Source organism: Eptatretus burgeri, chromosome 3 (assembly GCF_056783735.1).
Source record: "Eptatretus burgeri isolate ZD-2024b chromosome 3, Ebu_testis_v1, whole genome shotgun sequence".
NCBI classification, from domain to species: Eukaryota; Metazoa; Chordata; class Myxini; order Myxiniformes; family Myxinidae; genus Eptatretus; species Eptatretus burgeri.
The window spans coordinates 8,737,641-8,765,182 of NC_140963.1; the positions used below are offsets into that span (position 1 = coordinate 8,737,641).

Genomic DNA, 27,542 nt, shown 5'->3' on the forward strand with positions numbered 1-27,542 from the left:
GGTCACATGAGAAACAGTGCAAGAGAGAAAAGTAGAAGAGAGATATCAGATGCTTCTAACTTTAGTTATGATCTGCAAAATTATTTTCAAAGGACACATGAACCAAAAACCCAAAATTTAATCAGGTCATCTTTGTATCGCAGTCCATACTTGTGCTAAGTTTGGTTGAAATCACTTCTGTGGTTCACAAGTTATTGTGGTAACAAAGATTTTCAATTAGATGTCACATGATTAACACAAGTTTGACCTTTTTAACACAAAATCCAATCAGTTTGTCTTTGTGTTGCAGTTCATGTTTTGCCAAGTTTGTTTGGAATTCCTTCAATGGTTCACAAGTTATTGCGGTAAAGAAAATCTAAGCAACGAAGACGTGCACACACGGAGGGACAAACGACCTGAAAACATAATGCCTCCGGCGCCTTCGGCTGTGAAGGCAGCAAAACGTAAACTAAAATGAAATGGGCTCCAAAAAGCTCAATGCAAGGAAGGGCAGAAGTTTGAGGGAAGGTGGTTGGGTAATAGAAGAGCAGAAGTTGAGCATCATAAACAGAGATACCATAGAGCAGACAGACTGGCCATTCTGGAACACCATTTTCTCACGTCAAAGAAGGTGCCAGCATGTTCCATAATGAGCTGTGTGGAGTCTGGCTTGTTCTTGCAGTAAGAAACATACATCTGAAACTTGTCAGCCTGCAAAACGGTGTGGTGGCGGCAGGGGTGACAAGGAGGGTGTGGTGAGGGCAGGGTGGGGGGTCGGAATAGGAGACAGGTTAATAAGGTAGAGATCTTCAGCCGTAAAATAATATAAAATGTTTTCAGATAAAGACTTTATATAAAATGAAGGATGGGAAAGGATTTTACAACAATTGTACTGTTTGGCAAACCTATCTGGCTAATTGCTTTGGATACCGAGAAGCCAGGTTGAAACCCCAAATTCTATCCTGATTTGTCTGTAGTCTGCTCACGTTACCACGGTAACTCAAATGTAGATTGTCACTTATGTCTTCTTTGGCCATTGTCTCCCAATGTACTCACTGTAAAGTAAACAAGTGTACCACAACGACAACCAATGCCAAAGCTCCACCGACTCAACCAAAGATCACACTCACCCACGTCACAAAGCAATGCCCAACATCCTCGGGCAGCTGCTCATACTTCTCCAGCTCTTTCAAGAAGATGCTGCACGCGGATCAAACACAGGTATCAAATGTGCTCATCAGAGTAAAGTTGTGTCTAAAATCACAGCAATCTGATTAAATGAATTCTCCTGAACGATTCCTAAAGGCTCGAGTGCTGCGGTTGACCGAGAATGCACAATGCAATCTTGGGTGGAGCGTATTCGCCACGTACTTGTTGTGGAACTCGTGTAGTTCCTGCATATTGCCAAACACAATATCTTCCTTGTTGAAAATACCAGGTGGAATTTCCTCAACGCCGCTTGACATTTCCCATAAATAAATCTGCAAAGACATTCCGCCACAGGGACGTATCACATCATCAAATGAGTCGCTCGTGTTGGGATGAAGAAAGAAATGTACAATTTTGTTCTTTTGATCCCCAAACACGAATATGCACCTGAACCTATCGTCCTCAATTCTCCACACCTATATGTAAATCAATGTCAATCGCAAAGAGCCTTACGTTTGTGCCTGCAGATACATCTCTCGGCACATCCTTCTCATGGATGGGCAAAATAAAATTCTCAAAATTAACTTAAATTCCCAAATGTTAAATACGTGGAGGAAGGGTCACTTGCTGTTCTTTCCAATACAATCATTTATCTTTGCGACATGATCAGGTGATATTTTGGGTCGACAATAAAAATAAAAGGTGTGCTCTTCTCTGGGGTTGGCAGGATGGCCGAGCTTTAGAGGTACGCAACTCGCCTCAAAGCTGTCTCGCCTGGGTTTGGATCTCGGCCCAGCTATAAACTGTCATCCCGGTGTTTCATAGACAGGGTGATTCGTCAACGTGTGTGCGGTCCCTCATAGAGACGTTAAACGGGAGTCCCGTCTGCCGACATTAGTTGGTGGATGTCAAAGATCCACGGTGTCCTTCGTGAAGAGTAGGCGAGCTATCATCGGGCACCATGAACAAGTTGCAAATTCCTGTCCACCCAGTGTAACCATTGTCACGAAACTATTTCGGCATCACCTGCGCTCAGTAAGAGAGAATGGTACATCAGAATCAGAATTCCCCACTGAACCTAAACTTATTGCCCGATTAAGATAGTAACAGTAAACAGATTAACAATGACATACACAAGAGTCATAAAAGATTGACATGGACTATAAAAAAAACGGTTCAGCTCATTCTGCTGGCTCGTTTTAACTCTTATGTGAAACAATAGATCCAGCTGTCTTCAAATGTCCCAATCTACTTCAATAAATCATCTCCTTCCCCCCTGCTAGTATTCGTGGAACTCTTTTTAGCTCACCTGGACTTCAGTCAAGTGAGCTTATGCGATCGAGCAGTGTCCGTCGGTGAGTGAGTCACTGTCAGTCCGTAAACACTTCAGTCATTATCGCTTGAACTAAACACATGATTTTGATGAAACTTGGCCACAAGCTTTACATCTGATGCCTAACGAAGGTGTATTGAGCATATCAAAATCTGCGGTCATTAAGTGGGTCTACAAGGGGGGGGGGTGACCTCCCAAAATAGGCATTTGCTGTCTCCTCCAAAACTACACACACAATTTCGATGAAACTTGACCACAACCTTCATCACCCATGACGAATGAAAGTTTATCGACCGCATCAAAATTTGCACTCATTATGGGGGTCGACATGGTGGGGAGGGAGGGTTTTGACCCCTCAAAATAGGTGTTTGCTCTCTTCTCTGAAACTACACACATGATTTTGATGAAATGACCACAACCTTCATTGCCCATGATGTACCAAAGTTTGTTCATGTTCAAAAACAAACAAAAAATCAGGGTCTAGAGGATATCAGGGTGAGGGTGGGTTGGAGCCCTCCCCCCCCCCCCAATAGGTATTTTGCTCTCTTCTCTGAAACTACACACAACTTCAATGAAACTTGACCACAACCTTCATCACCCATAATGTACCTTCATCACAACATAAGAACATGTTTGTTCATGGCAATTAACAAAACATCAGGGTCTCAGGGGGTCTGCAGGGGGTTTGATTGACTTGCTCTTGATCCAGGTGAGCTTCATGACAGGTGGTCCTATTTTTTAATGGTTACACAAGTTGCCTTTTGCTCAAACGTGAGAACGTTTGGTAAACGTTTTGCATTATAGACTTCTTCAAATTGAAAGGACAATGAATGATTGTTTCCACATTTATAACAATGACATTCAATTCTTATGCAAAAACACATTGCTATCTGGCAATTCTCCTAAATTAGCTTTGCAATAAGAGGTTTGCTTGAGTGAATATAGTTGGAGGCCTTTGTGAATGCTCAAGATCGTTCAGCAATTCAATTCAGCAGCATGGCTATGCTCTCAGCCAGTGGTGCTACCTCGAGGAGGAGAACAAGAAGAACAAGAAGGAGAAGGAGAAGGAGAAAGAAGGAGGAGAAGGAGAAGAAAGAGAAGAAGAAGGAGGAGAAGAACAAGAATAAGAACAAGAACAAGAAGAACAACAAGACCAAGAGCAAGAAGAACAAGAAAAAAAAGAAAAAACAAGAAGAACTAAAACAACAAGAAGAACGAGAAGAAGAAGAACAAGAACAAGAACAAGAAGAATAAGAAGAAGAACAACAACAACATGAAGAACAACAGCAAGAACAAGAAGAAGAAGAAGAAGAACAACAACAACAACAACAACAACAACAAGAACAAGAACAAGAAGAAGAAGAAGAAGAAGAAGAACAAGAAGAAGAAGAAGAAGAAGAAGAAGAAGAAGAAGAAGAAGAAGAAGAAGAAGAAGAAGAAGAAGAAGAAGAAGAAGAAGAAGAAGAAGAAGAAGAAGAAGAAGAAGAAGAAGAAGAAGAAGAAGAAGAAGAAGAAGAAGAAGAAGAAGAACCAGAAGAAGAATAAGAAATTCATCACCATTCTTTAAACTCTGTGCACCATTTAAACATTTAAAGACATGAGTCACCAAATAATCTCCTGTGTACATCAGCTGATCTGATGTCCTACACAAGGAACTAAATAACACTTCCCAGTTCCTTAGCACATGTGACGAATCTTCACCACCCATCTTGATTCAACCCAGAATTGTATTACCAGTGTTTACGTCACTTCCTGTGCACCTTTCTCACAGTACACAATTTAATTGCCCAATATTTCAGCACCAAACTGTTATTTTTACATGTTCTACACCAAAACGTCCACCACACTAACTTTGATCCTTCACTTGATGTCTTATGCTTGGTGCAAAAAACGTGAAAATAATAAACGATAAACCTTCTTCACTCTAGTTGGCCAAAGAGCACGTGCCAGTGTGGTTCTCTTACTTCCAGGCATTCATGCAAATCGCGAACGTATGCTTTCTCTGTCTGCAGCAGCTCTGCCATGATGAACCTGAAATACAAACAAAGTCTGAGAAACAACATTACAATCCCTTATCAAACTTTCTTGCAAAAGGAAATAAATGGTTTCAATTTGAGAAACGCTGTTTGGCGCAAGGAAAGATGTGCGGAATTGCTTGGAAGTAGTGAGAGATGCATGCTTACTCCTTGCGGCGTGCTGACTTTCGCTTCTCTTCATTAATGTCATCAGCATGGTTGTTCACATCTCGCAGCTTCACCTCATGTTCAGTCAGACTTGCTGGAATAGTGTCCAGCTGCAGTTCGCGATCTTTCTACTCACACAGGTGACGAACTCAGCTGTGAGGTTGAAAGCACTAAGCGTGTGGAGGAAGTGCTTAAAATTTTGACGTGAAAAGTAAAACGAGAAAAGTAAAACGATGTGACGAGCGTGATGGGCCAAACAAGGAATGCACTCTGACCTCCGATGAGATGCCAAGAGCTCTCTCAAGTGCATTGCGGTACTTTGCCATGCCCATGGCAAAGTCCCGGTACCGCTTGTCCACTGCGGTCACCCATTTCTTGATCTCACCAGCATGTGCGTGGCCCTTCTCCACAAAGTTGTCCGCAAGTTGGATCAGCAGTTTCACCCGCTCCTTGGTTTGCTGTCAGACAATGTGAATAATCGGACAACACCAAAAGTTGAAAGCAATCAATGAACCTCGGCACTTCAGCGGAATCCCACTATCACACTGTCTGCTGAATCATGCATCGATGCAGAGCAATTGGGTACAGACTTATTAATTGAAGATTTCTGTTTGACTCTTTTTTTATCATTATTCTTATTTTTTGTATTCATGATTGAGGCTCATGGAAGAGCTATAGTAGAATGGAAGGGAACAAAATGGAGAAAGGGAAACACCAACAGCATAGTTGAAGTGAGACTGGGATCAAGGGGAGGGGAGAAGGACACATGGTGGTAACACAAGTTGAATGAAACATAGCAAGAAGAGGAAGAGGAGAGTAGGAATGAAACAGAAAAGCACCAAACCAATCGACAACTAACAAATGGAAAGAGGTGAGGGAGTGTGGGAATAAAATCACAATAACGTGGAAAAAGGGAGTGCTCGTTCTGCGAGCTGAAAGTTAAACCCCCCCCACCCCCCGCCACCCCCCGCCCTACAAGTTTAAAGCAACTTGTTCTGCAGCTGTTGCGACCGTTTCACAGCTCCGGCAATCAAATACAGTTGATTATTTGGGGGGAAAAAGAAAATAAACCAGATGGAGGTCGATGGGGATAATCCGGGTTGCAATCTCAGTGCATCATTGTGGAATTTAAGCTTTCAAAATAAATTGGTTGTATATCTCAAAGGACCGTGTGAAGGCGTGAAGGAATCATGCATATGCTCGAAAAAAAATCTCCCGTTTCATTGTCTAAAAGTAGAAAATTATCCAAATAACAATGACTGAAATAAACAGGACATCAATGGAGTCGAGTCATGCTAACCGTCGTGGGAAGCTCGGAGAAGCTGGCATTTTGGGTGTTAACCCTTCGTCAGAGCAAGAGAGAAGTGATAGGGGCGAGGGTTAACGTAGGGTTGGAAAGGGACAGAGGTGGGTGGGTCAGAGCGGAGTCGGGGGGGGGGGGGATGAGAATGACTGATTTTGACAGAGAGGATCAGGGTTCAGGGGTTAAAAGTCAAGGGGACTTGGACTGGGAGAAAAGCGATAATCATCGGGAAAGAAAAAAACAGAAGTGACACAGGATTAGGTAAATAAACTAAAGTAACTTTGAAAAGTGATCCCAAAAGAAATAAGCTTGTTCAGTGATAAACATTTTGAACTGATGGTTCTCAAAATAAATATGAAAATAATTTGCATTTCATTTAATGTTTGAATCATATTTCGAGTTGAGAAAGCAAAGGGACCGATGTAGATATATTGTCTCATGTGAAGGCGAATAAATTTTAATTCCTTTCTGCAAGAGAGAAAGTAGCAAGTGCACAGGTAGCAAGCAAACTTATCATTGAGCTGTCTAGTCTGGGTTTGATTCCCAAACCAATTATAAACCGTCTGATTGGTGCTACAAAGGCAGGGCATTGCCTCACTAAGTGCGCTGTCCCTCAGGTGGATGTTAAGTTGGATGTCCCATCCATTGGCATTAGTTGGTAAACGTTGAAGTGGAAGCGAGCTGTATCTTTAGCGAAACCCCATCTTTAACGTCCACAGTGTCCTTAGCGAAGTTGAAACGAGTTATCTCCAGCACTCTGGCCAAATTCAAAAATCTTGACAGCTTCAGTCAAATGCCAGGCCTCGTCAGCCGGTTCATAAAATAATTGAGTCAAAGACTCCCCAGCCGACTTCACAAGGTGGGAATAATTGGAAACATCAAAGAAGTAGTCGTAGTAGTGGTAGTGCAAGAGAGATGGTCAGAGACTGCATCCTATGTTTGCAATCCTCTTGGGAGAGGTTTAAAAAGAAAAGGCAAGAGGAAGGGGGGGGGTGGGGGCACGGGCATATATGCTGGGAGGTGTTCAGATGAAGAGAAAAGGAATGCGCATGAGGGGGGGGTTAAGGTGAGGTTGGGAGGCGCTTCTACAGGATTTGCAGTTAATTTAACCACACGCTTCAAAGCGTATGCACACACATTCACACACGTACGTACGTGCACGCACGCACCTCTCACCTTGGCAGATAAAGTAAAGTCATCATGTTTGCGGAGAAACGTTTGTAAATCCTCTTCGTCCTCGCTGATGGTTGCGTGAGATGACAAGTAAGCCTCACCAGTGTCTTGTATCCACTCCAAAGCCTCAAACAAAACAAAAATATTCACAGTGAAGACACATCAACACCATCATTGCTTTTAATTCACACTCCGTGGAAGCAAACTTCAGGTGCAAGTTTGTTTCACAATGGTATTTTATAAGCTCTTGTAATCCTCTGTGCATCACACGAGATGCAGTGAACAGCAATGTCATGGTTTTGGAATAAACCATTATACTGGCACACAAATATTGAAATTACTGACCATTATAAATATCTGGGTTTGTTCATTTCTAGGGATCTCAACTGGAAGCTACATGTCAACACATTTGTTTAAGAAACATCAAAAATGGTTGCGTTGATTACAAGGCTTTTCAATTGTAAAGACAGTCGCACACTTGGTAAACGTAATTGGGCTATCATTTGATCCATCCTTGAGTACGCTGCCCCCGTTTGACCCATCCTTGAGTACGCTGCCCCCGTTTGACCCATCCTTGAGTACGCTGCCTTCGTTTGATCCATACTTGGGCACGCTGCCCCCGTTTGATCCATTTTTGAGTACGCTGCCCCCGTTTGATCCATCCTTGAGCATGCTGCCCCCATTTGACCCATCCTTGAGCACGCTGACCCGCTTGACCCATCCTTGAGTACGCTACCCCGTTTGACCCATCCTTGAGTACGCTGCCCCTGTTTGACCCATCCTTGAGTACGCTGCTCCCGTTTGGTGCCCGAGCACTCTCTTCCAGCAATGCTCTCTGGAGGGAGTACAGAGGAGATTTACCCTATCCTATCTCAGTCTCACAAGGAGACATAAACAGAATCGTGGTGGTGACACTATCCATTGTTCTCCCCATTACACTCAGCTGGATCTCTCGTTCTTGATGAACAGGTTTAAACTTTTCTGTTGTTCTTGTTGAAAAATGTCTGTACAACAGTTTCAATATCGTCATTTTGAAAACTGTGAATGTCAATGCTCGACATATCAACAATGTTAAATTTTTCATCACTACGACAGAACAAATGCCTTGTATCATTCTCTTATAATGAAATTCCCACGTTTGTGGAGTAAAGGCCCTGTCACACCTTGACGATTTAGCCAGCGTATGCCGACTTATGAAAAATTTGTCTAAAACGCTGGCACACGTCGAATACGTGATGGGTAAATTTTGATAACATTAAGAGCACGCTGAAAAACACTGCCATACGTCGTAGTACTTTGTGGTTGTCCTCAAATTTTAGCATGCTTGAAATTTTATGACGTACGCCAGCGTATGACTCACACGTACGCTGGCCATAAGTTGTAGGCACCTTATGCGATCGTTGACACACGTCGACACACGTTACTTGTAAGTTACTCATAAGTCGAAACACGTCGAGGTAATGTTTAGCGTACCCGAAACTTATTTCTAACCTATGATTAACGTGTTGTACTCACGTTACGCGATCGGTGACACACATCGACACACGTTACTTGTAAGGTGCTCATAAGTCGAAACACATCAAGGTAATGGTTAGCGTCAGTGTTCCAGACTTCCTGGTTTTATTATTATTTTTTTCTTCCTTCCTTCAGTATGATGGTGATTTTGACACTTCAATTTCTAGTGCGGTTATAATATAATATAATTAATAGGCTGCCACTCAACGATTTAAATCATAACCGCACTGTACACTGAACACCGTCATACCGAAGAAAAAAAAAAACCGGGAGTCTGGAACACTGACGCTAACCATTACCTTGACGTGTTTCGACTTATGAGCACCTTACAAGTAACGTGTGTCGATGTGTGTCAACGATCGCATATCGTGCGTACAACTTATTCCCATCGCATGCGGAGCGTGTGTCATATGGCAAGTACGTCGTAAAATTTTCAACATGTTTAAAATTACAAGACGTACTCCACTTACTACGACGTATGATAGCATACTTTAGCGTTCTATTCACGCATACCAAACTTACCCATACCGTATTCTACGTGCGCCAACGTTTTAGACGCATTTTTCAGAGGTCAGCATACGCTGGCAAGATCGCCAAGGTGTGACTGCGATGTTGACACTTCCATTTCTGCGGCGGTTATGATTTGAATCGTTGTGCTTTAGCCTTTTCATAACCTACGCCACGTCATCGTCGGCGATACGTGCAACGCGCTATGCCAAAGTTAGACTATCGTTGGGCAGAGGTTGTGAAGGCCGACAACAGGTTCAGCATTCGTTGGTATAAGTTATCTAAAACACAATGAAACGTTCTGTGTCCGTTACTAATACGTTATGCATAAGTCCAAGTCGTTATGAATACGTCCGAATCTTTAAAAAAAAACATCAAAAGTTCAACGTAAGCCAGCGTTTTACATACATTTTAATACATTGCCATTGCTGGCTAAAACGTCAAGGTGTGACTGGGCCTTTAACTACACACCAATTTGCTCACTTTCAATCATCAGCAAGGTCATGGAATCCATTGTCGCAGTTGACATAAAATCATTCCCATCTCCAACAGCCGAATCTTAGATCATCAATTCGGATTCAGACCTGGTCACTGGACCTTGGATGTGCTGCTTCCACTCTCAATTATGGATGGAGGCGCTCAATATCGGACAAGAGATTAGGGCCATCTCTCTGGACGTATCTCGAGCTTTCGATACAGTCTGACATCATGCCATTCTCTCCAAAATGCCTGCCTATGCAATCCAAGGCCAACTCCAATCTTGGATGACTGACTTCCTCTCCTCTTGTAGACAACGTGTAGCTCTCAACGGAACCCTTTCTTCTCCTCTCCCTGTCAAGGCTGGAGTACCCTCAGGCACTGTTCTAAGCCTCCTATTATTCATATTCTTAATCAATGATCTCACTGACTCTGTAAAATCCTCTTTCTCTCCTTGCTGAGGACTTCACTCTCTGCCGTGACATCTCTCATCCTTCTGACAGATAGGCAGCGGCCTCTTCCCGCTCCTCAGATCTTGACAAAAATCACAAACTGGTCAAACATTTGGAACATGTCTTTCAATCCTGAGACATCCATATATGTATATATACATATATATATATATATATATATATATATATATATATATGTGTGTGTGTGTGTGTGTGTGTGTGTGTGTGTGTGTGTGTGTGTGTGTGTGTGTGTGTGTGTGTGTGTGTGTGTGTGTGTGTGTGTGTGTGTGTGTGTGTGTGTGTGTGTGTGTGTGTGTGTATATACACGACATGGCCAAAAGTATGTGGACACCTGTTCGTCCAACTTCTCATTCCAAAATCATGGGCATTAATATGGAGTTGGTCCCCACCTTTGGTGCTATAACAGCCTCCACTCTTCTGGAAAGGCTTTCCACTCGATGTTGGGACATTGCTGCGGGGATTTGCTTCGATTAGGCCACAAGAGCATTCGTGAAGTCAGGCACCGATGTTGGGTGATTAGGTCTGGCTCGCAGTCGGTGTTCCAATTCATCCCAAAGGTGTTCGATGGGGTTGAGGTCAGGGCTCTATGCAGGCCAGTCAAGTTTTTCCACACCTATCTCAATAAACCATTTCTGTATGGACCTCGCTTTGTGCACGGGGGCATTGTCATGCTGAAACAGGAAAGGGCCTTCCCCAAACTGTTGCCACAAAGTTGGAAGCACAGAGTCATCTAGAATGTCATTATATGCTGTGGAGTTAAGATTTCCCTTCACTAGAACTAAGGGGCCAAGCCCAAACCATGAAAAACAGCCCCAGACCATTATTCCTCCTCCACCAAACTTTATAGTTGGCACTATGCATTTGGGCAGGCAACGTTCTCCTGGCATCTGCCAAACCCAGATTCGTCCGTCAGACTGCCAGATGGTGAAGCGTGATTCATCACTCCAGAGAACGTGTTTCCACTGCTCCAGAGTCCAATGGCGGTGAGCTTTACACCACTCCAGCCAATGCTTGGCATTGTGCATGGTGATCTTAGGCGTGTGTGCGGTTGCTCGGCCATGGAAACCCATTTAATGAAGCTCTCGACGAACAGTGTGTGCTGATGTTGCTTCCAGAGGCAGTTTGGAACTCAGTAGTGAGTGTTGCAACCGACGACAGAAGATTTTTCTGCGCTCTACGCTTCAGCGCTCGGCGGTTCTGTTCTGCGAGATTGTGTGGCCTACCACTTCGCGGCTGAGCTGCGAACTTTGCGAATCGTCGGCAAGAGAAGTATCCATTACTGCATGCAACAGGATTAACTTTTTGGTTCGCGAGTTGCATGTAGACAAGCACTATGCTTCGGCAACTACATGATATATGCCTAGGCCCTACTATATACGCGGCGAATGCTACGGCGAATTGACGATTTACGAGTCAGACCGAATCCAATTCCTATGGCGAATAGACGATTTATGAGTCAGACCGGAAACCGGAAGTGGAAAACGAAACTGACATGTCAAGTATTTGTATGCTGATCTGGTACCCGACTCCACGAGCGAAGTCGGGTGCCAGATCATTTGTGTGCTTTGGACGCGATTTTCGCTGATTTATAGTTTTACAATCACTCCAAACATGGTTTACACACACAGTAGACTGCTCCCTGGCAAGGAGAAGAGAAAATTTAGCTGAAAACATTTTTTTCATCGTTTATTTCAATTTTGTTTTCCACTTCCGGTTTCCGGTCTGACTCGTAAATCGTCTTCAGTTCCGACTACATCCCTGGATGACCTATTGGTCGCCTCGTGGTGATTCCATGACGTCACTTCGACTGTCCAATCGCAGACACAGTCGTCTAAAAACAGACGTAGAAAACTCGTCGTATGACCGAATTCAACCGAGTACTTCAGGTCGACTGCGGGCGACCTAATGAGGGGACCTGGTACTACCATTCTGAGTTGGTTTTAGCCGTTTCGCAGTTCGGTTAAGCTAGCGCAACCAAAGGGAACCCAAACTAGGGAGCGTCTTTCCTGGGGGCCCAGCAACCAAGTTGTCTGTCAGTGCTCCTTTTGTACTCAGGGGACCTGGTACTACCATTCTGCGTTGGTTTTAGCCGTTCCGCTGTTTGGTTGAGCGAGCGCAACCAAAGGGACCCGAATTAGGGAGCGTCTGTCCTGGGTGGCCCAGCAACAAAGTAGTCTGACAGTGCTCCTTTTGTACTCAGGGGACCCCTTACTAGCATTCTGCATTGGTTTTAGCCATTCCGCTGTTCGGTTGAGCTCGTGTGATTTTCGCGGCATCTAATTAGCGTCTGTCACCGGTATTCCAGCGGCGAAATCGTCTGTCATTGTTTATACCGTGTTACAAGCTATACAAATAATATCAGAAACCTACTTGGGGCCGTTCCGCTGCCAGGTTGAGCTAGCGCCGATTATGCGATACGGATATTGACCACATAATGTCAACCCAGCAGCAGTGTCCTGGCAGACGCAGAGTTCTGAGGTGAGAATATCATCTGGCATCTTACCATGAGGATGACAATTGTTCCCCTCTTCAGTTGAGCTAAGCCCCACGGGCTCCCGGTCTAAATCAGGGACATCCTTTGCCTGGTTGTTCCTGCCAGAATAACTCTGATGTTTTTACTGTTAATATTACACCCTAGAAAGTGACCAAGATCATTCAGGGGCTTGAGGTCTCAAAAGCCACTAGTTCTGATTGTCCTGAAATTCTCACGATTGTCCTGAATGATGTGTTCTGCTGAGCTGTCTTCTGTTCTTTCAAAATTATACAATCTGTGTCTGTTGAAGTCTGCATCCCCATCTTGTTGGAAACTAGCATCTGTTGTTCCAGTGTAGAAAGGTCCTGGGGACAAGTCTGATCCTGGTCAGTACCATGCAATTAGCCTAGATCCCCATCATGAATAAGGTCTTTGAATCTTCGGTTAATAATCAACTTATGGGTTACCTGGAAGATAATGATCATCTAACTGATGTGCAGTATGGTTTTAGATATTCTCGGTCGACTGATTATCTTTTATCCCTCACTACTGAGCACATCAATTGGACTTTGGATCACCATGAAGCCAGGCTAGCTGCTCTTGACATATTCAAGACTTTCGATAAAGTTTGGCACAGAGGTTTTTTTCACAAGCTGGAGTCATATGGTGTCGACGTACAAATGCTTGCCATTATCGATGCATTTCTTACCGACCACCAAATAATTTCAGTGGTGCATGAGAGACAATCATCACTCACACACAGCGTCAATGTAGGCGTTCCTCAAGGTTCTGTTTTCAGCCCTATGCTGTTCTTGTAGTTCCTCAATGACCTGCCAGACACTGCATTCTTTCAAGGCTCGGCATTTCTGTTGATTATTCTACACTGTACACAACTTATCCTGGCATCGTGTCTGCTTCATCTCGTGCCAAAGCGAGTACCACTCTTTGTCAAGATTTCGAGAATGTGATAAACTGGGGAAAGGATTGACTTGTATCCTTCAATGTGAAGAAGACAGTTTATGTCCGTATCACAAACAAGATTTACGTGTTTTCCAACGTTGTCAATGGATTATTCTCCGTTTCAGGAACTGCCTGAGTTACGTCTGCTGGGGCTTAATATCTGTCCCCACCTCAGTTGGGAGAAGTATATTTTTGGTGTCGCAAAAGGTGCCACCAAAAGCATCGGCTGTCGATGCCATTCACAATGATACCACCCTCCGGTAACTCTCTTATATTTATACAAGGCCACGAAACAGCCTCTTTTGGGAAATTGTTCCCATGTCTGGGCTGGTGCACCTGATTGTCATCCATTTCTCAACAGGGTCCAGCAGTTTGCTGTTAATATGGTAGGGCATGGTTTGGCATCATCATTGGAACCCCTTTCCGCATGGCATTCTGTAGCTCCATCAAGTCTCTTCTACAGAGCTATCATGGAAGGTGCTCTGAAGGTTTCTCCTCCCTTGTTCCCCTTAAGCAGACCTTCAGACCTTCCACACATTTTGTAACTTCTTCACACCCTTATACTGGGTCTATCCCTGGGTCAACACAGTTTCATACTCCTCCACCTTCTTTCCTAGTGCTGCTCTATTCTGGAACTCCTTGCCATTGTCATACTTTCCCTCATCCTTTAACTTTCCTGCAATTTAAGAGGAATGTTGGCAAATTTATTATGTTCCTTAGCTTAAACTTTCCTTGTGTAGCCTTCACTGAGAATGGCCTTTTACTTTGTAAAGGGCAAGCTGCATAAAAAAAAATAATAATAATAATTAAGCCTTGGGCCAGAGAAAGTTAATCTGCATAAAGACCAAAAAGAAGACTGCAAAAAAAAGTTATTGGCAAATAAATTTGATCACAAAATTCCAATGTTTCAGGTGTCGAGGTGCACCAGAAATGAGGTAAGGCCCTCACCTGCTTGGCGCTGCGTTCAAAGACCACGTACTGCTGACACTGGTCCAAGCGCTTTTTTCTCATGGTCCAGAAGTGTAGCACTCTGTTCTCTCTTTGGAGCAACTCACTAAGTATGGCTGTGGGAAAGACATGGTAATCAGCCAGTCATGGGATATGGTTATCGGCTCAGGTGACACAGCACCTGGTGATTCCACCACAGTGTTCACACTCGATGAAATAGCTGAAGGGTCTTCGACTCGAGAGTTTTGATTTTGAGACTCGAAGATTAATATTCCAATTCAATCTGCAGTTAATGAACCAATCCATCAGGTTCATCTTATTTGCAGACAACTTTCTACACATTGCCACACAATTTTAAACACAATTTTAAACTCATTCTCTTCCAAATTCCAAAAATAGGTGAAAGATAAGATGGAGGTTGTGCATACTTTTGACCTGCTGCTCTGCCCCCCTGGTGTGGCTGGTCATGCAGGGCATACTGACATTGTTTCGATGGATGTACTTTAGAAAGACCTCTGCGTTGCGACGTGCCAGCGTGCAAGCCTGAAACAACAAGTATTTTTAGATTGTGAGATAATTGAATACAAATCCACAACTTTAATCTGATTTCTTGAAATCAAACTTTAAACATTTTATGCAGTTGCTAATTCAAGCACACAACTAGCGGTCTGTGTGGTGGCACAAGAGAATAGAAACATGAACGAAATGGTTGATTTATCCACCATCAAAGATGAAAAGGTGTTGACGTTTCAGGCTTTACCCTTCGTCGAAGCAAGTGAAGGGTGAAGCCAGAAAGGTCAGCACCTTCTCATCTCTCACGATGGACATGCCAACCATTTTGTTCTTGCATTAATGATTTCCATTTTATCTTCAGCGACACACTTTGCTGATCCATCATTAAATGTTCATGTCATGAAGTTGTAAACCAGTTGTGAACCACAACCGCAAATAGCACAGGTCAATTCAGGAACAGAATAAGAGCATTTGGCTCTCGAATGTTTGAACCATATCAACAACTCAGTGCTAGCACCAACTGTGCGTCACTTGTGCTCTGCCTGAAGGCAGGTTCAGTGCTGCCAAAGCAGTCTCACGGCATGGATTGGCTTGGGTGGCTTTGCCTTTCATTAATGGGAGTCAGTACAGGAATTTGGAATTAGGCCTGCGTGCCAGCAATATCTCTGAGCCGACACTTCATGAAAGACACTGTGAGATCTTGAAAGTCCATAAACTAATAACAGCAGATAGGCCCCTAGTGTAATGCTCCTCAGATGGACGACGCACTAAATGATACAACAAACTGCCTGCGAGGCACCTCCTTCATTCATATGCAGCACAAGGTTGCAGGGTAACATAATTGGCTGAGGGAGGGGTTGTGTCGCTGATGCAATGCCCTGTGCCAGTTGGGGCAGGCATTTGTAATCTGTTTAGGGTGCCAGAGATAACTCATCTATTCTTTGTGAAGGACACCGTGGGCTATTTCATGTCCACATTCGGGATGCCCCGTTTAACGTCCATCCAAAGGATGGCAAACATATTGATGAATCACCTTGTCTGCATTTAATCCCAGGCTAGAACACATCGAGGTGAGTGTATGCAAAGCACCCATCCGACTGTTCATAGTCGGGTTCGGGAATCAAACCAATATTAAACAGCTCAAAAGGGAAGCGCACTCCCTCTGCACTTTCCTCGCAGGACCCACCTACTGTATGTAGTGATAATTATACAGCTAACCTTAAGCAGGGAATTTAACCAAAGTGCGAGAGCTCAATGTTCTCCTCTTTTAGAAAGATACGATGAGATATTAACTTCCACAACCAAAAAAAACGCAGACAGGACAGCTGGCTTTATATTTTCATCCAAAGGAAAGCATGTTCTGAGATGCAGTGTCCCCTGCTGGCTGTGCCCCAGAATACAGCTTGTAAAAATTCCAGACCCTCTTGAGCAGTGGTTCTTCACCTTTTTACCACTACGCCCCCTCTAGTAGTTGGTCCTTGCCTCCACGCCTCCTCCCCCCCCCCTCCCCTCACATCTTCAACCAAGTGATTAAAAATTTCTCCTGAATTAAAAGGAAAAACTGAAAAAAATGCATGTTTTTAGTCTTTTTATTGAACAAAGAATTCTGCATAAACAACACTCATATACACAGCATATTTAATGATGACATTTCATGAGATACTTGATATTGCTTTTTCGCTACCAGATCTTGAATGCGTGGTCGAATGCCAGAGAGAGCACAACGCAGGTCTCCTTCAACGTTCGGCTTGTTTCTGTACTTGGTCTTGACAGCAACGAGCGTGGAAAATGCAGATTCACAAAGATACGTTGATCCAAACATTGTCAGAATCCGAAGAGCTTGATGTGAGATCAAAGTGTAAACAGGAAGGAACGTGACCCAGAACGTCTCCAGATCCAGTTTTTTGAAGTCTTCTTCAGCCGAGGAGTTGAACTTTAACTCAAGAAACTCCTCTTACACTTCGTCTCAAATATCAGCAACTTCACATTGAAATGGGTTCCCAATGAATTTCCAGGTTTCACGCTTCTCATCTATATCTGGAAAGTATCTGATGAATTCTGCTTTCAATTCAGTCAGATGAGTAATTATTTGTTTTTTTTAACTCCGAATCAAGGTAACTGTGAATGAGAGCAGAATCCAAGTTAGCAAAACTGGCTGTGTTTCCATCCTGAATTCGACATTTCCAGAGGTCGAGTTTGGCCATGAAGGCTCGAATGACGTCATGGTGCATGATTATGTTGATGTTTTTCCCTTGGCATTTGAGGTTGATGGCTTCGAAGATGTCCACCAGGTAAGCTAGAGATAGTAAAAATCCTTCAGACTAGAACTTGTCATGGAGACCTGCTTTCTGCTGCGAATCTAGAAATGTTGCCACTTCTTGTTGTAGTTCATAAAGCCATCCAAGCATGTTTCCCTTCGAAAGCCATCGTACGTTTGTGTGCAAAAGCAAGGCTTGAAGTTCAGAATCCATATCCACACACAGCTGTTTGAAGGGACGACTGTTTAAGGCTCCAGCTTTGATGAAGTTGACTACCTTGACAGCCAGGTTCATGACATTCCTCATTTCAGCAGGGAGAGTTCTGGATGCTCAGGCTTCACAATGAAGGATGCAGTGCATACCTATAGCAGATGGACTTTTTTCACTCTTGTTATGAAACCAGATTGCAAACCAAGCATGGCCAGAGCTCCATCAGTACACACTCCTACCAGCGAGTCCCACGAAAGTTGGTTTTCCTGGAAGAAGTTTGACACCACTTGAAAAATATCTGTTGCTGTTGTATAACTTTCCATGGGATGGCAGAAGAGCATTTCCTCTTTGACACTATTGCCTGACACGAAACGAGCATACATCAGTAGCTGAGAACACTGAGCAACATCAGTCGTTTCGTCCAACTGGATGGCAAATACAGGAGTTGGTCTTACTTGGTCGAGAACTTGATCTTTGATGTCTTGAGACATTTCATTGATCCTTCCCTTGACGGTATCGTTTGATAGAGAGATTTGAGAATGCTTGTTTGCTCTATCTTTCCCCAGAACGAGCTCTGCTGCACGCATTACACTTGCTTTTATGAGTCTCTCCGATGTTATGGCTCTTTTTGCTCTTTGCAATCAACATGGCAATCTCATAGGAAGCCTCTACAACCTTTGAAGTCTGTTGCCGAAATGCTCCACTGCTGTCCATCTTACCTTGCTTCAAGGACTGCCTTTTTGTTTTGAAGAATGCCTTGGGTTTGGCAGCTAGAGCAGGATGCATTGTCTTCAAGTGGCGTTCCAAGCGTGTGGGCCACACGACATCATTGTTCAATCTTGTGGCATATTACGCACTGGGGTACCTGTGTGTCACACTTTTGGAGGGACACAAATCCAAATCGAACATATTCGTCAAGATACTTCCGCTTTTTGCACTCATTACGAATGATTTAGTTTTAAATGGGTACTGCAAATCTGTGAAAAAAATGTTTTAACATTAAAATTAAAATAAAATCTTAAAATTTTAAAAATTAAAAATAATTTTAATATCAAATTTAAATAAATGTTAAATTTTTAAATTAATTTTAATGCAGATAATGGTCGGCCAAGTTGCGAATAGAAAACGAAAATTATTAAAGGTGATACTTTTGTTTTTTTATGTTCATCATTATATTATGCAAACACTTGTGAAGAGAATTCCAACAAGAGCTCAAGTGAGCACAATATACGCCTGAACAAGAAGGTATATACAGAATTGTGCTACTACATGGAAAACAGCATTCTGGTTGCCATGGCAACCACTTTAGATGACGAACGTTTGTCGCGACACACCGTCTCCACAGTCTGTACCTATGTGCCAAATATGAAACGTGAAAGTTGAAAACTTTGGGAGTTAGAGTGCGGACAGGAACGGACGGACGGACAGACGGACGGACAGATGGACGGGCAGACAACCGATATCACATAATACGCCCCAATATATATATATATATATATATATATATATATATATATATATATATATATATATATATATATATATATATATATATATATATATATCGGGCGTATAAAAATAATTGGAGAAATTCCTACTTTTTTCTCTGGGCTCGCGCCCCCTCTGGAAATTAATCACGCCCCCCCCCCCAGGTTAAGAGCCAATGCTCTTGAGGATCCGTCCAAGACTTAGCAGCTCAATGAGAAGCACCAAGTGAGCGATCACGCCCAGAATGTTTTGTGGCTCTGGGCACAAAAATCATGTTAAGGCCCAAAAAAGAAGACTCCTTGTTATTTTCACCCCCCCACCCCCCCAAAAAAGACTCAATGTTATTTTCACCCACCCCCCAACCCCCAAAAAGGAGAACACCATGTTATTTTCACATTCACTGAGCCTCTGTTGCTTTCGACTCGACCACAAAAAATCCAGAGGATTTTTTTCATGTTTTGTTGCCTTTCCCCACCTTGGAAAAAAAAAATGAAGCCATGTTAAGGTGTTCCATTACCAATCAGCTTGCTATCACTTGCGAAGCCTGCTGTTCCTTTTCAACCATTTCAAGGCAGTGCTTGCTTGAGTGCTTAAGCCACTTGTCGAGTGCTCCAAAGGATTAATGGTAAATGCTAATGATACATGCACAGCACTTGCACGGGTGTGTTCAGTTACCAAGTTTTTATTTTCCTATTTTTTTTTTTGTGTGGACATAGATGAGACTCATGGAAGAGCGAAACGTTTTTTGGAGAGTGCTTGCCAAGCGGCTTAATCACTGAACTAAGCAGTCCCATGAAACCGTTGATAAGGAACATCTGGCTTAGCAAGCGAAGGCAAGCTGATTGGTAATGAAACACACTCCAGATGTGCTGGACCGAAGACCCTTTTCTGGTTCTGCCGTTTGTGTAATGAAAAAGTTAATGTTGGGTGATTTTCAACCCTTTTCTTGTTGAGTTAGTTTCTGCTTTTCAGCACCGCTGGGGTAATTTTATTTCATCCTTGGCACAGGTGCTTTGTGACACATTTCTGATTTTAAAAACCACAACGTTCCACCATGCACACGGGTTATTGCATTTACTAACGAGTGGTTGTTTTGTGATTGTACATTAATTGTCATGTGGATTTGCTAAACAATATCGATATGTATTAACATGAGGAATGAAACAAAGTTTTGTTGTGATTATTGTTGGATTTGTGTACATTGAATGTAGTTATTATTCCACTTGCTTTCTCGACTAATTAATTAGCTCACCCCATAATTTTGTAATTGTTTTGTCCAGTTTTTTTTTATCAATTCATTAAGTGACTGTTTTCTTTCCTTGAGATGGAGCGGTCCTTTTGCGGTGTTTATCACCATTCACAAGTCAATGTGTTTTTTTTATCGGGAAAGTGAGACCTCACCTTCGGGAGCTCCGCCTCAAAAGATTGTGAACCATGATCAGTCGTCTTAGGCACCATATGCATTTGCATGGATTGCATGGCCCTCACGCCGCCTCTGCCTGGGGCCCACGGGTGCTGCATGCGCGTGCGTTAAACCGCAGCTGATCACACCACTCCTCTATTACCCCTCTTTAAAATAAAATTTTCAATCAAAATAATGTTAAAATAAATATTGTTACAATAAAATGCGTAATCAGTTTATGTGGTCACCTGTGCAATGCGGCCCAAATATCAGCGCTCAGCAATGTCTGGGCAATTAACTCACGATGCTGGACACCAGATTCAAATCCCATGTGCAGCGTTGATCCATCCATTATATTGTAATGTCATATTGTCCATGTCATTCATGTAAAGTACACCGATGTCATCCTGATGTCCTTGTTCTGAAAACGATATATTTGAAAGCTCCTCCATGAGCCTTATTAAGCCACGTTCACACAGATAATCTGTAGTTCGTAGTCCATAATAATTTCCAATAATTTCGATCTGTCGTAAAGTTTTAGTGTGAAAATGAAATATTTCAGTTGGGTAAGGAGGCAGGTAGTGAACTAGTTGGCGTCAAGAAGTGGAGCAGCTGTTGATCACGTGACTTGCCACAGCCACAGCCACATCCCATGGATTGTGAGTCACACTCAAACACTCACTCACGTCATGTTTCCAAATATTTGATCAATATGAATAATCCCTGGTGCCAGCCCAAAATTTTGGATTTCGAGTGAAGTAACTTCTTTGTGAACACCCCTTTACATCCTCAAAAAAGAATTCTGAAATGGATTGACCCCGTTTGTGACAGGGAGCCATCTGTCCAGACAAAATCAACAGGCAACCGACAGACTCCCCAGACTCCCACATCTTCGTCGGTCGTCATGGTGCAGGCAGCAATTTTAACCTTTACCTTTCTTCAACCACTATAAACCTCGGGTGTGCTTGTGCCGCAACGATTTGGACTGGATATCAGAGATTGCGGGATAAATTTGGTTTCAGGAGCTCATGTAGTAAAGATTTTAATTCGAAGTTTCTCAAAAACTGAGTTCATCTCAGAAAAATTACCAACGCATGATTAAATCGGTGCACCAAAACCACCCAGCCGACTCATCAATTACCTCAATGGAGAGGATAATCTGCTGCACTACCTGGTCTGGTCTACATGCTTTGCCAATCTCGATCCCGTGATTGGCAACTTGGGACAGGCGGTAACATGCTACATATGAAAAGGCAGTGCCACCCAAAATCCCTCTAATCGATTAGGAGACTACAACATCATGGCAGGTAACTGTTACGTCCTACAGTAAGGGTTAGTGTGAAGACACCGACCTTGAGGAATGCCTCCTTCTGCTCGAGGTGCTTGTTCACCATGGGTGTTACATGGTCACAGTCCGACGCAGGGCCCATCTTGTCACTACCCCCACACCAGTCCTCTTCACGTTTGTATTCTTGCTCTAGGCTCTCCAGGACAGAGCACACCTAGGCAGAAAACATGACTCATCACACGTGAGGAACACAAGTGGCAAACAAGGCATTAAAAGGCAGCACAACTATGATAAAATAAGTGTTAGGCCTGCAGCTGCATGCAGAAATTTTGCAAAATCCCTAAAAGGTAGACATACAGAACACCAAATCAACTGAACGATGACAATTGTACAAAAATCAAGTGACATCACTGTGGATGTTCACAATAATTATAATGAAATCCAATACCTGCTCTGAAGTTTTGTAAAAGGCAACTGAAGCATTGACAAGCTTGAGGCGGTCCTCCATCTTGAGCATGAGATTCTGCCAGTGTCCAGCGACGCGTTCTGCACATTCTCGGATTGTGTCTGGTGCATAATGAACACTTCCCAACAAGGACTCAGCCTTCTGCTGGACCTGCAGGGCACTCTGGTGTGTTTTCTGTCAAAATTCAACGTTCGTAAAAGGGAGGAGGAGGAGAAGGAGGAGGAGGAGGAGGAGGAAGAGGAGGAGGAGGCACATTTAATGAAGAAATCAGCCGAGGTAAAGATATAAGCAAGCATAAAAGGGAACAGGTGACTGATCAGAAATCCATCCACCCATCAGGACTATACTCTGTGTAGAGTGTTGATGCTGCCAAAGCAGTCTCCTTGGCTATTGGACACAAACCTGGACGGGTCACCACTCCGACACAGTATACCAGCATGCTGGCACTCATTTTTCCGACCTCGGAAGGATGACAGGCACAGTCAACCCCACCTGGTATTAATTCAGCAGTCGAGTGGGATTTGAACTCAGGATACTCAGATCCCAAGCCCACCACTCTAACCATTAAGCCAACACCAGGCATACTGATCAGCAAGATGGATGGAAAAGGTGTGTGGCAGTTGGGGGTGAGGATGGAGGCATCCAAAGAGCTAAGGAGAAGCTACATCTTGGCGGTGAAATGAGGCAAAGACTAAATGCATCCCAAAATTGAAAACAGTGAGGAATTTTAAGACACCAAAGACATGACAATAGAGTCTTTGTTGGTATCCAAGAGTTAACAAGAGGAAACACCTTTCTTCACCAAGCAGCACAAATGTAGGAAAATAAAAATGTGCAAAAACAGATCCCCACAACTACAGACCATTCAGCCTTCTCCCAATCATCAGCAAGGTCATGGAATCCATCATCACTTCCAACATTAAATCCTTCCTCTTGTCCAATGGCCTGGTTTCCGATCATCAATGTGGATTCAGACTCGGTCACTCTACCCTGGACTTGCTGCTCCTGCTTTCCCAACAATGGATGGAGGTCCAAAATGCCAGACATGAAATCAGAACCATATCCCTCGACATATCGTGTGCTTTCGATACGGTCCAGCACCCTGAAACTGCTCACCAAACTCTTTTCTTATGGTATCCAAGGCAATCTCCACTCATGGCTCACAGACTTCCTCTCCTGTTGCAGCCAACGTGCGACCCTTAATGGAGTCCTCTCATCCCCTCTTCCTGTCCAGGCTGGAGTTCCTCAAGGCAGCGTTCTCGGCCCAGTGCTTTTTATCATTTTCATCAATGATATCTCTGACTCTCTGGAAAATCCTCTTCACCTCTTTGCTGATGACTCTATGCTCTGCCGTACCATCTGTCATCCCCCAGATTGGCAAACAGCAGCCTCTTCACTCTCTGCAAGTCTGGGTAAAGTTACAAACTGGTCCAACACATGGAAAATGTCTTTCAATCCTGACAAATCTCACACTCTCACTCTGTCTCTCCGAAGGGCTGTCTGGAAAACTCTCCCATCTAATTTCTCAACAATCCTCTTGAAGAAGTCCTTTCATTCAAACTTTTGGGTCTCACTATCTGTCACGATCTTTCCTGGGAAAGCCACATTTCCAACCTGGCCTCCAAAGCCAATCGCTGACTGGGCATCCTCCGTCGTGCAAAGTCCTTCCTTGGCACACCGAGCTCCTGACCAAAATTTTTCATCCACAGCCTGATGGAGTACTGCTCTCCCCTCTGGGCGGGTGCTCCTGCCTCTCACCTTTCTTGGCTTCACGCTGTGGAAACCAAGGTTTTTAGGATCATTGGTATCTCCCACGATGAGGCTGAGTCTTTGGGTCTCTCACTCTCTCACTGGAGGCTTGTCGGTGTTTTTTCTGTCTTCTACTGTCTCCTCTTTGGCCTCACCCCCCCCCCCCCACTCTGTCTGCAATCTGTCCTTCCCATACTTCTACAGGGCGCTAAAGGTCCGCCAGCAACTCATTTCTGGTAAAACTACCAAAATCAAGTATCACTGTTCACCTTCACTCTTTCATTCCTCTTTTTTCCCACCTCTGGAACAAACTTCCTCACTCTCTGGAATCCCACTCTTCTCTCCAGGTCTTCAAAACAGCTGTTCACCACCATCTCTTATCTTCCCCCAACCAAAACCACGATCTTTTCTACCCCCTCAATCCACCCCCAAATCCACCTCCTTGAATTTCCCCGTTTTCTTTCCCAAAAGTCCCTGGAGTGTCCATCTTGTTTACCCCGTAGACTCCGTCCCATCCTTCTCCCTTCCACAGATCTCCTCATGTATCTGTTCCCCACTGTTTTGTGCTTCCCTTTCCCACCCATCTTTTCTCCTGCTCCCCTTGTTGTACCTCCTGTGTGTCAGCACTCATATGAGCCTCGACATTGTATGCAACAACAACAACAAAAAACTTGAAATGTGACGTCTTGATACAAGAGGTTCACAACAAAGCATGGTGGAGCTAAATGCAGAAGACAGAGGGGGCAAACAGAGGGTCAAAGTAGTACCTCAATGGCATGCTGAAACTGCTCATGCTCCCGCTGCAGTTGTTCAGCCTCAGATAACGAGCAGGCATTGATGAGGCTGGCGTTCAACATCGACTCACCATTACGGATCCAGCCCAGAACCTAGAAATTAAGGAGGAGAAAAAGTGGGAGAATTGAGACGACAAATGAAAAGCGCATGGAAGAACTGCGTTTGTAATCCACACCAATGGAAAGGTTGCAAGGTTTAAAATTTGACCATGCCCTGTTGACCCCGTTCGTGACAGGCCAGCCATCTGTCCAAAGCAAATCAACGGCCAACCTACAGACTCAGACACCTTCGTCGGTCGTCATAGTGCAGGCAGCAATTTTAAGCTCAGAGAAAGAATATCTGGAACATGAAGGAGTTAGAAAAGATTGGAACGAGAAGTTAGGTGGAAGTGAAAAATGACAGAATCAGCTGGTTTGACATTACCATCATGAACAGGGAAGTTGGGAGAAGTTTGGGTTTCCCAAAACAATATGGTACTTTAACGCTGCGAGTCGGTCATAAAAAAATAAAAATGACACCGCAGGTCGGCTTGCACACACAGTCCATGACCATCCTCGGTGGAAAGTTAATCAAAAGCATTTACTCAGCACCAGAATGGTAAAATAAATACTTGTGTTCTTCATTCACCTTTCGATGACTTTCATCATACTGTGAATATATATATATATATATATATATATATATATATATATATTTTTTGTTAAATCATATAATCCATCGAAAGCCATGAAAAATGTGCTTTCAAAAGCTTTTAAAAAAAATGATGAATTGGGTTGGCTGACTTCCATTTCTACTCGATTTACTCTTTCTTATTCTTCCTCTTCTTATCTGTACCTTAAAATCCAAACCGTTAGGGGTCGGCCACTCGGATTCACCTTCGCCATTCTCCTGTGTCCTTCGCATCTTCCTCTCTTAATCTCATGCTCTTCAACAAATCTCTTTTCACGATCTCCCTTGACCTTAATATCTGTCGTCCTCTTGATATTTTCCTTCCAAATGGCTCATTCCATGCTTTCTCCATTGGTTCTTCATCCTTCTTCATCATCATCACGTGCCCAGACCACCGCGATTATAGTCTCTCGAATCCTTTATGTGATACAACTCGAGCTCTCTTGTGCATCTCCTCATTCCTCAACCGCTCTCTTCGTGACACTGAGAATCCACCGAAGCATTCTCATCTCTGTCCTCTCCAGGAACTGCTCTTCCCGTTTTCTGTTGCTGATGGGTTTCAATTGTCAAATCAAATTTACTGATGATTTGTCCTTTGTCAAATAAGGTCCTTGACATTCATGAAAAAGCAGACTCCATCCAATAAAGTCCTCATCGTTCAGGTACTCCATGTGCAAGGTCTTGCATATGAACCTGAGATCAATGGACAATAATTACATGCAGACATTTTAACGCACATGCACAGTTGTCATAGAAACATAGAACCATACCCATCTTCTGAGGACAATGTCAGCAGATACCTGCTTTGTTCGGTCATTTATCCCATATTTAAATGTATACTTGTGGTGAACAAGCAGCCACCTGTTCAAATGGACACGGACAAAGATCTTGGCGCATTTCTTGTCTCCAGCGCTTCAAATAAGAAGTGCACCGCCATCTCGTATCGAAGATGAATAGTGGCGAGATCATGGTGGGTGGTTACACCTACTATTGGTCTGGTTGTTCTTATGGTTACAATTCCCAAGGAGTTGCTGTAGCTGTGTTCAATAAGCTGACTCCAATGATAATTGAGGTAACACCGGTCAATGAGCGTACGATGAGATGAAGGAATCGTCACTCCTTGGGTGTCGTTTCCCTGATCTCTGTATATTCTCTGATTGAGGCGAGTGATCTCACCGTGAAGGACGCATTCTACGCCACGCTCGAGTCTGTGGTTGATCAGTGCCCCAGACGAAATACTCTTTCAGTCTTAGGGGAATTCAATGCATCAAATGGAACTGATAGGGATGGTGATGAGATGTGTGTTGGTCCCCATGGGTCTGGAATTGTGAACCAGAACAGCACTAAGTTCCTTGACTTTGCAAGAAGTCATGAAATTAGGGTGGTCGATTCATGGTTTCGGCACCAACAGGCTCATCGCTGGACTTGATATTCGAACGCTGGTGGTGTGGCAAAGGAGATTAACCATGTGCTCGTTGGTGGTTGCTGGAGGATGATCCAGAACTGCAGCATTTACCGGAGTGCTCAGTTCCTCAATACTGACGACAGGCTTGTGGTAGCAACTCTGAAGTTGCAGCTTAATCCGGGAGAAAGGTACCATCCCAGCCTCGGCTGGATGTTAGCAAGCTCAAGGATGAGAGGGTCCGCTGAGGAGTTTGCGAACAAGCTGAGTGGGCATTTGGGGGGGGGGGGGTCTGGGTGCTTTGGGAGATCCTGAAGAGTTGTGGAGTGCCTTCAAGACCACCGTCCTTGATGTTGCCGGTGGATGATTTGCAACTCGCCATTGGGCAAATAAGAATTTTGTCTCTCAAGAGACATTCGATACCATTGACCAGAGTTGCAGGGCCAGGCTTAATGGCAGAGCTGAACTGTTCAGGAAGTTGAGGCGTAAAACTGTAAGTGTGCTGAGGGTGGACAAGGAGGCCGATGTGCGAGGAATCTGTGAGGGGGGTAGAGCATCACCTGTGGTCAGGTGATTCTCATCCTCCTTATTGGGGAATTCGCACATTGCATTCCTCCAAGCCCGTCCATCGGCGTACTGCAGTTTGAGCAGAGGGTGGTAGGCTCTTGACAAAGGATTCCAAAATGAATGCCTGCTGTTCCAGTAACTTTGAGTGGCTATACCAGGCTGATCCACCAGCTGTCGAGTTGGATGTCAGGGGTGTTCCTTTCCTCCTTTTGCTGACCCTCCAATCAGCTGTGATCCACCTTCATTTGTGGAAAAACAGGCT

At 43.8% G+C, this 27,542-nt stretch overlaps 1 protein-coding gene across 4 annotated transcripts in view; it reads right to left on the minus strand.

Annotated features, from left to right (window-relative positions):
- The window catches only part of LOC147029374 (triple functional domain protein-like), a 497,357-nt gene that overhangs the window by 164,037 nt on the left and 305,778 nt on the right, over nucleotides 1-27,542 (minus strand). For all 4 annotated transcript variants that reach the window (XM_085872379.1, XM_085872381.1, XM_085872378.1 and 1 more), the window contains 12 exons: nucleotides 24,615-24,734; nucleotides 22,081-22,272; nucleotides 21,697-21,846; nucleotides 14,902-15,016; nucleotides 14,474-14,589; nucleotides 7,124-7,246; nucleotides 4,920-5,102; nucleotides 4,645-4,772; nucleotides 4,426-4,492; nucleotides 1,351-1,460; nucleotides 1,110-1,179; nucleotides 601-690 (listed from right to left, as the gene is read on the minus strand). In XM_085872379.1, the coding sequence (XP_085728505.1) occupies nucleotides 601-690; nucleotides 1,110-1,179; nucleotides 1,351-1,460; nucleotides 4,426-4,492; nucleotides 4,645-4,772; nucleotides 4,920-5,102; nucleotides 7,124-7,246; nucleotides 14,474-14,589; nucleotides 14,902-15,016; nucleotides 21,697-21,846; nucleotides 22,081-22,272; nucleotides 24,615-24,734 (1,464 nt within the window). The remainder of the gene's footprint in view (nucleotides 1-600; nucleotides 691-1,109; nucleotides 1,180-1,350; nucleotides 1,461-4,425; nucleotides 4,493-4,644; nucleotides 4,773-4,919; nucleotides 5,103-7,123; nucleotides 7,247-14,473; nucleotides 14,590-14,901; nucleotides 15,017-21,696; nucleotides 21,847-22,080; nucleotides 22,273-24,614; nucleotides 24,735-27,542) is intronic.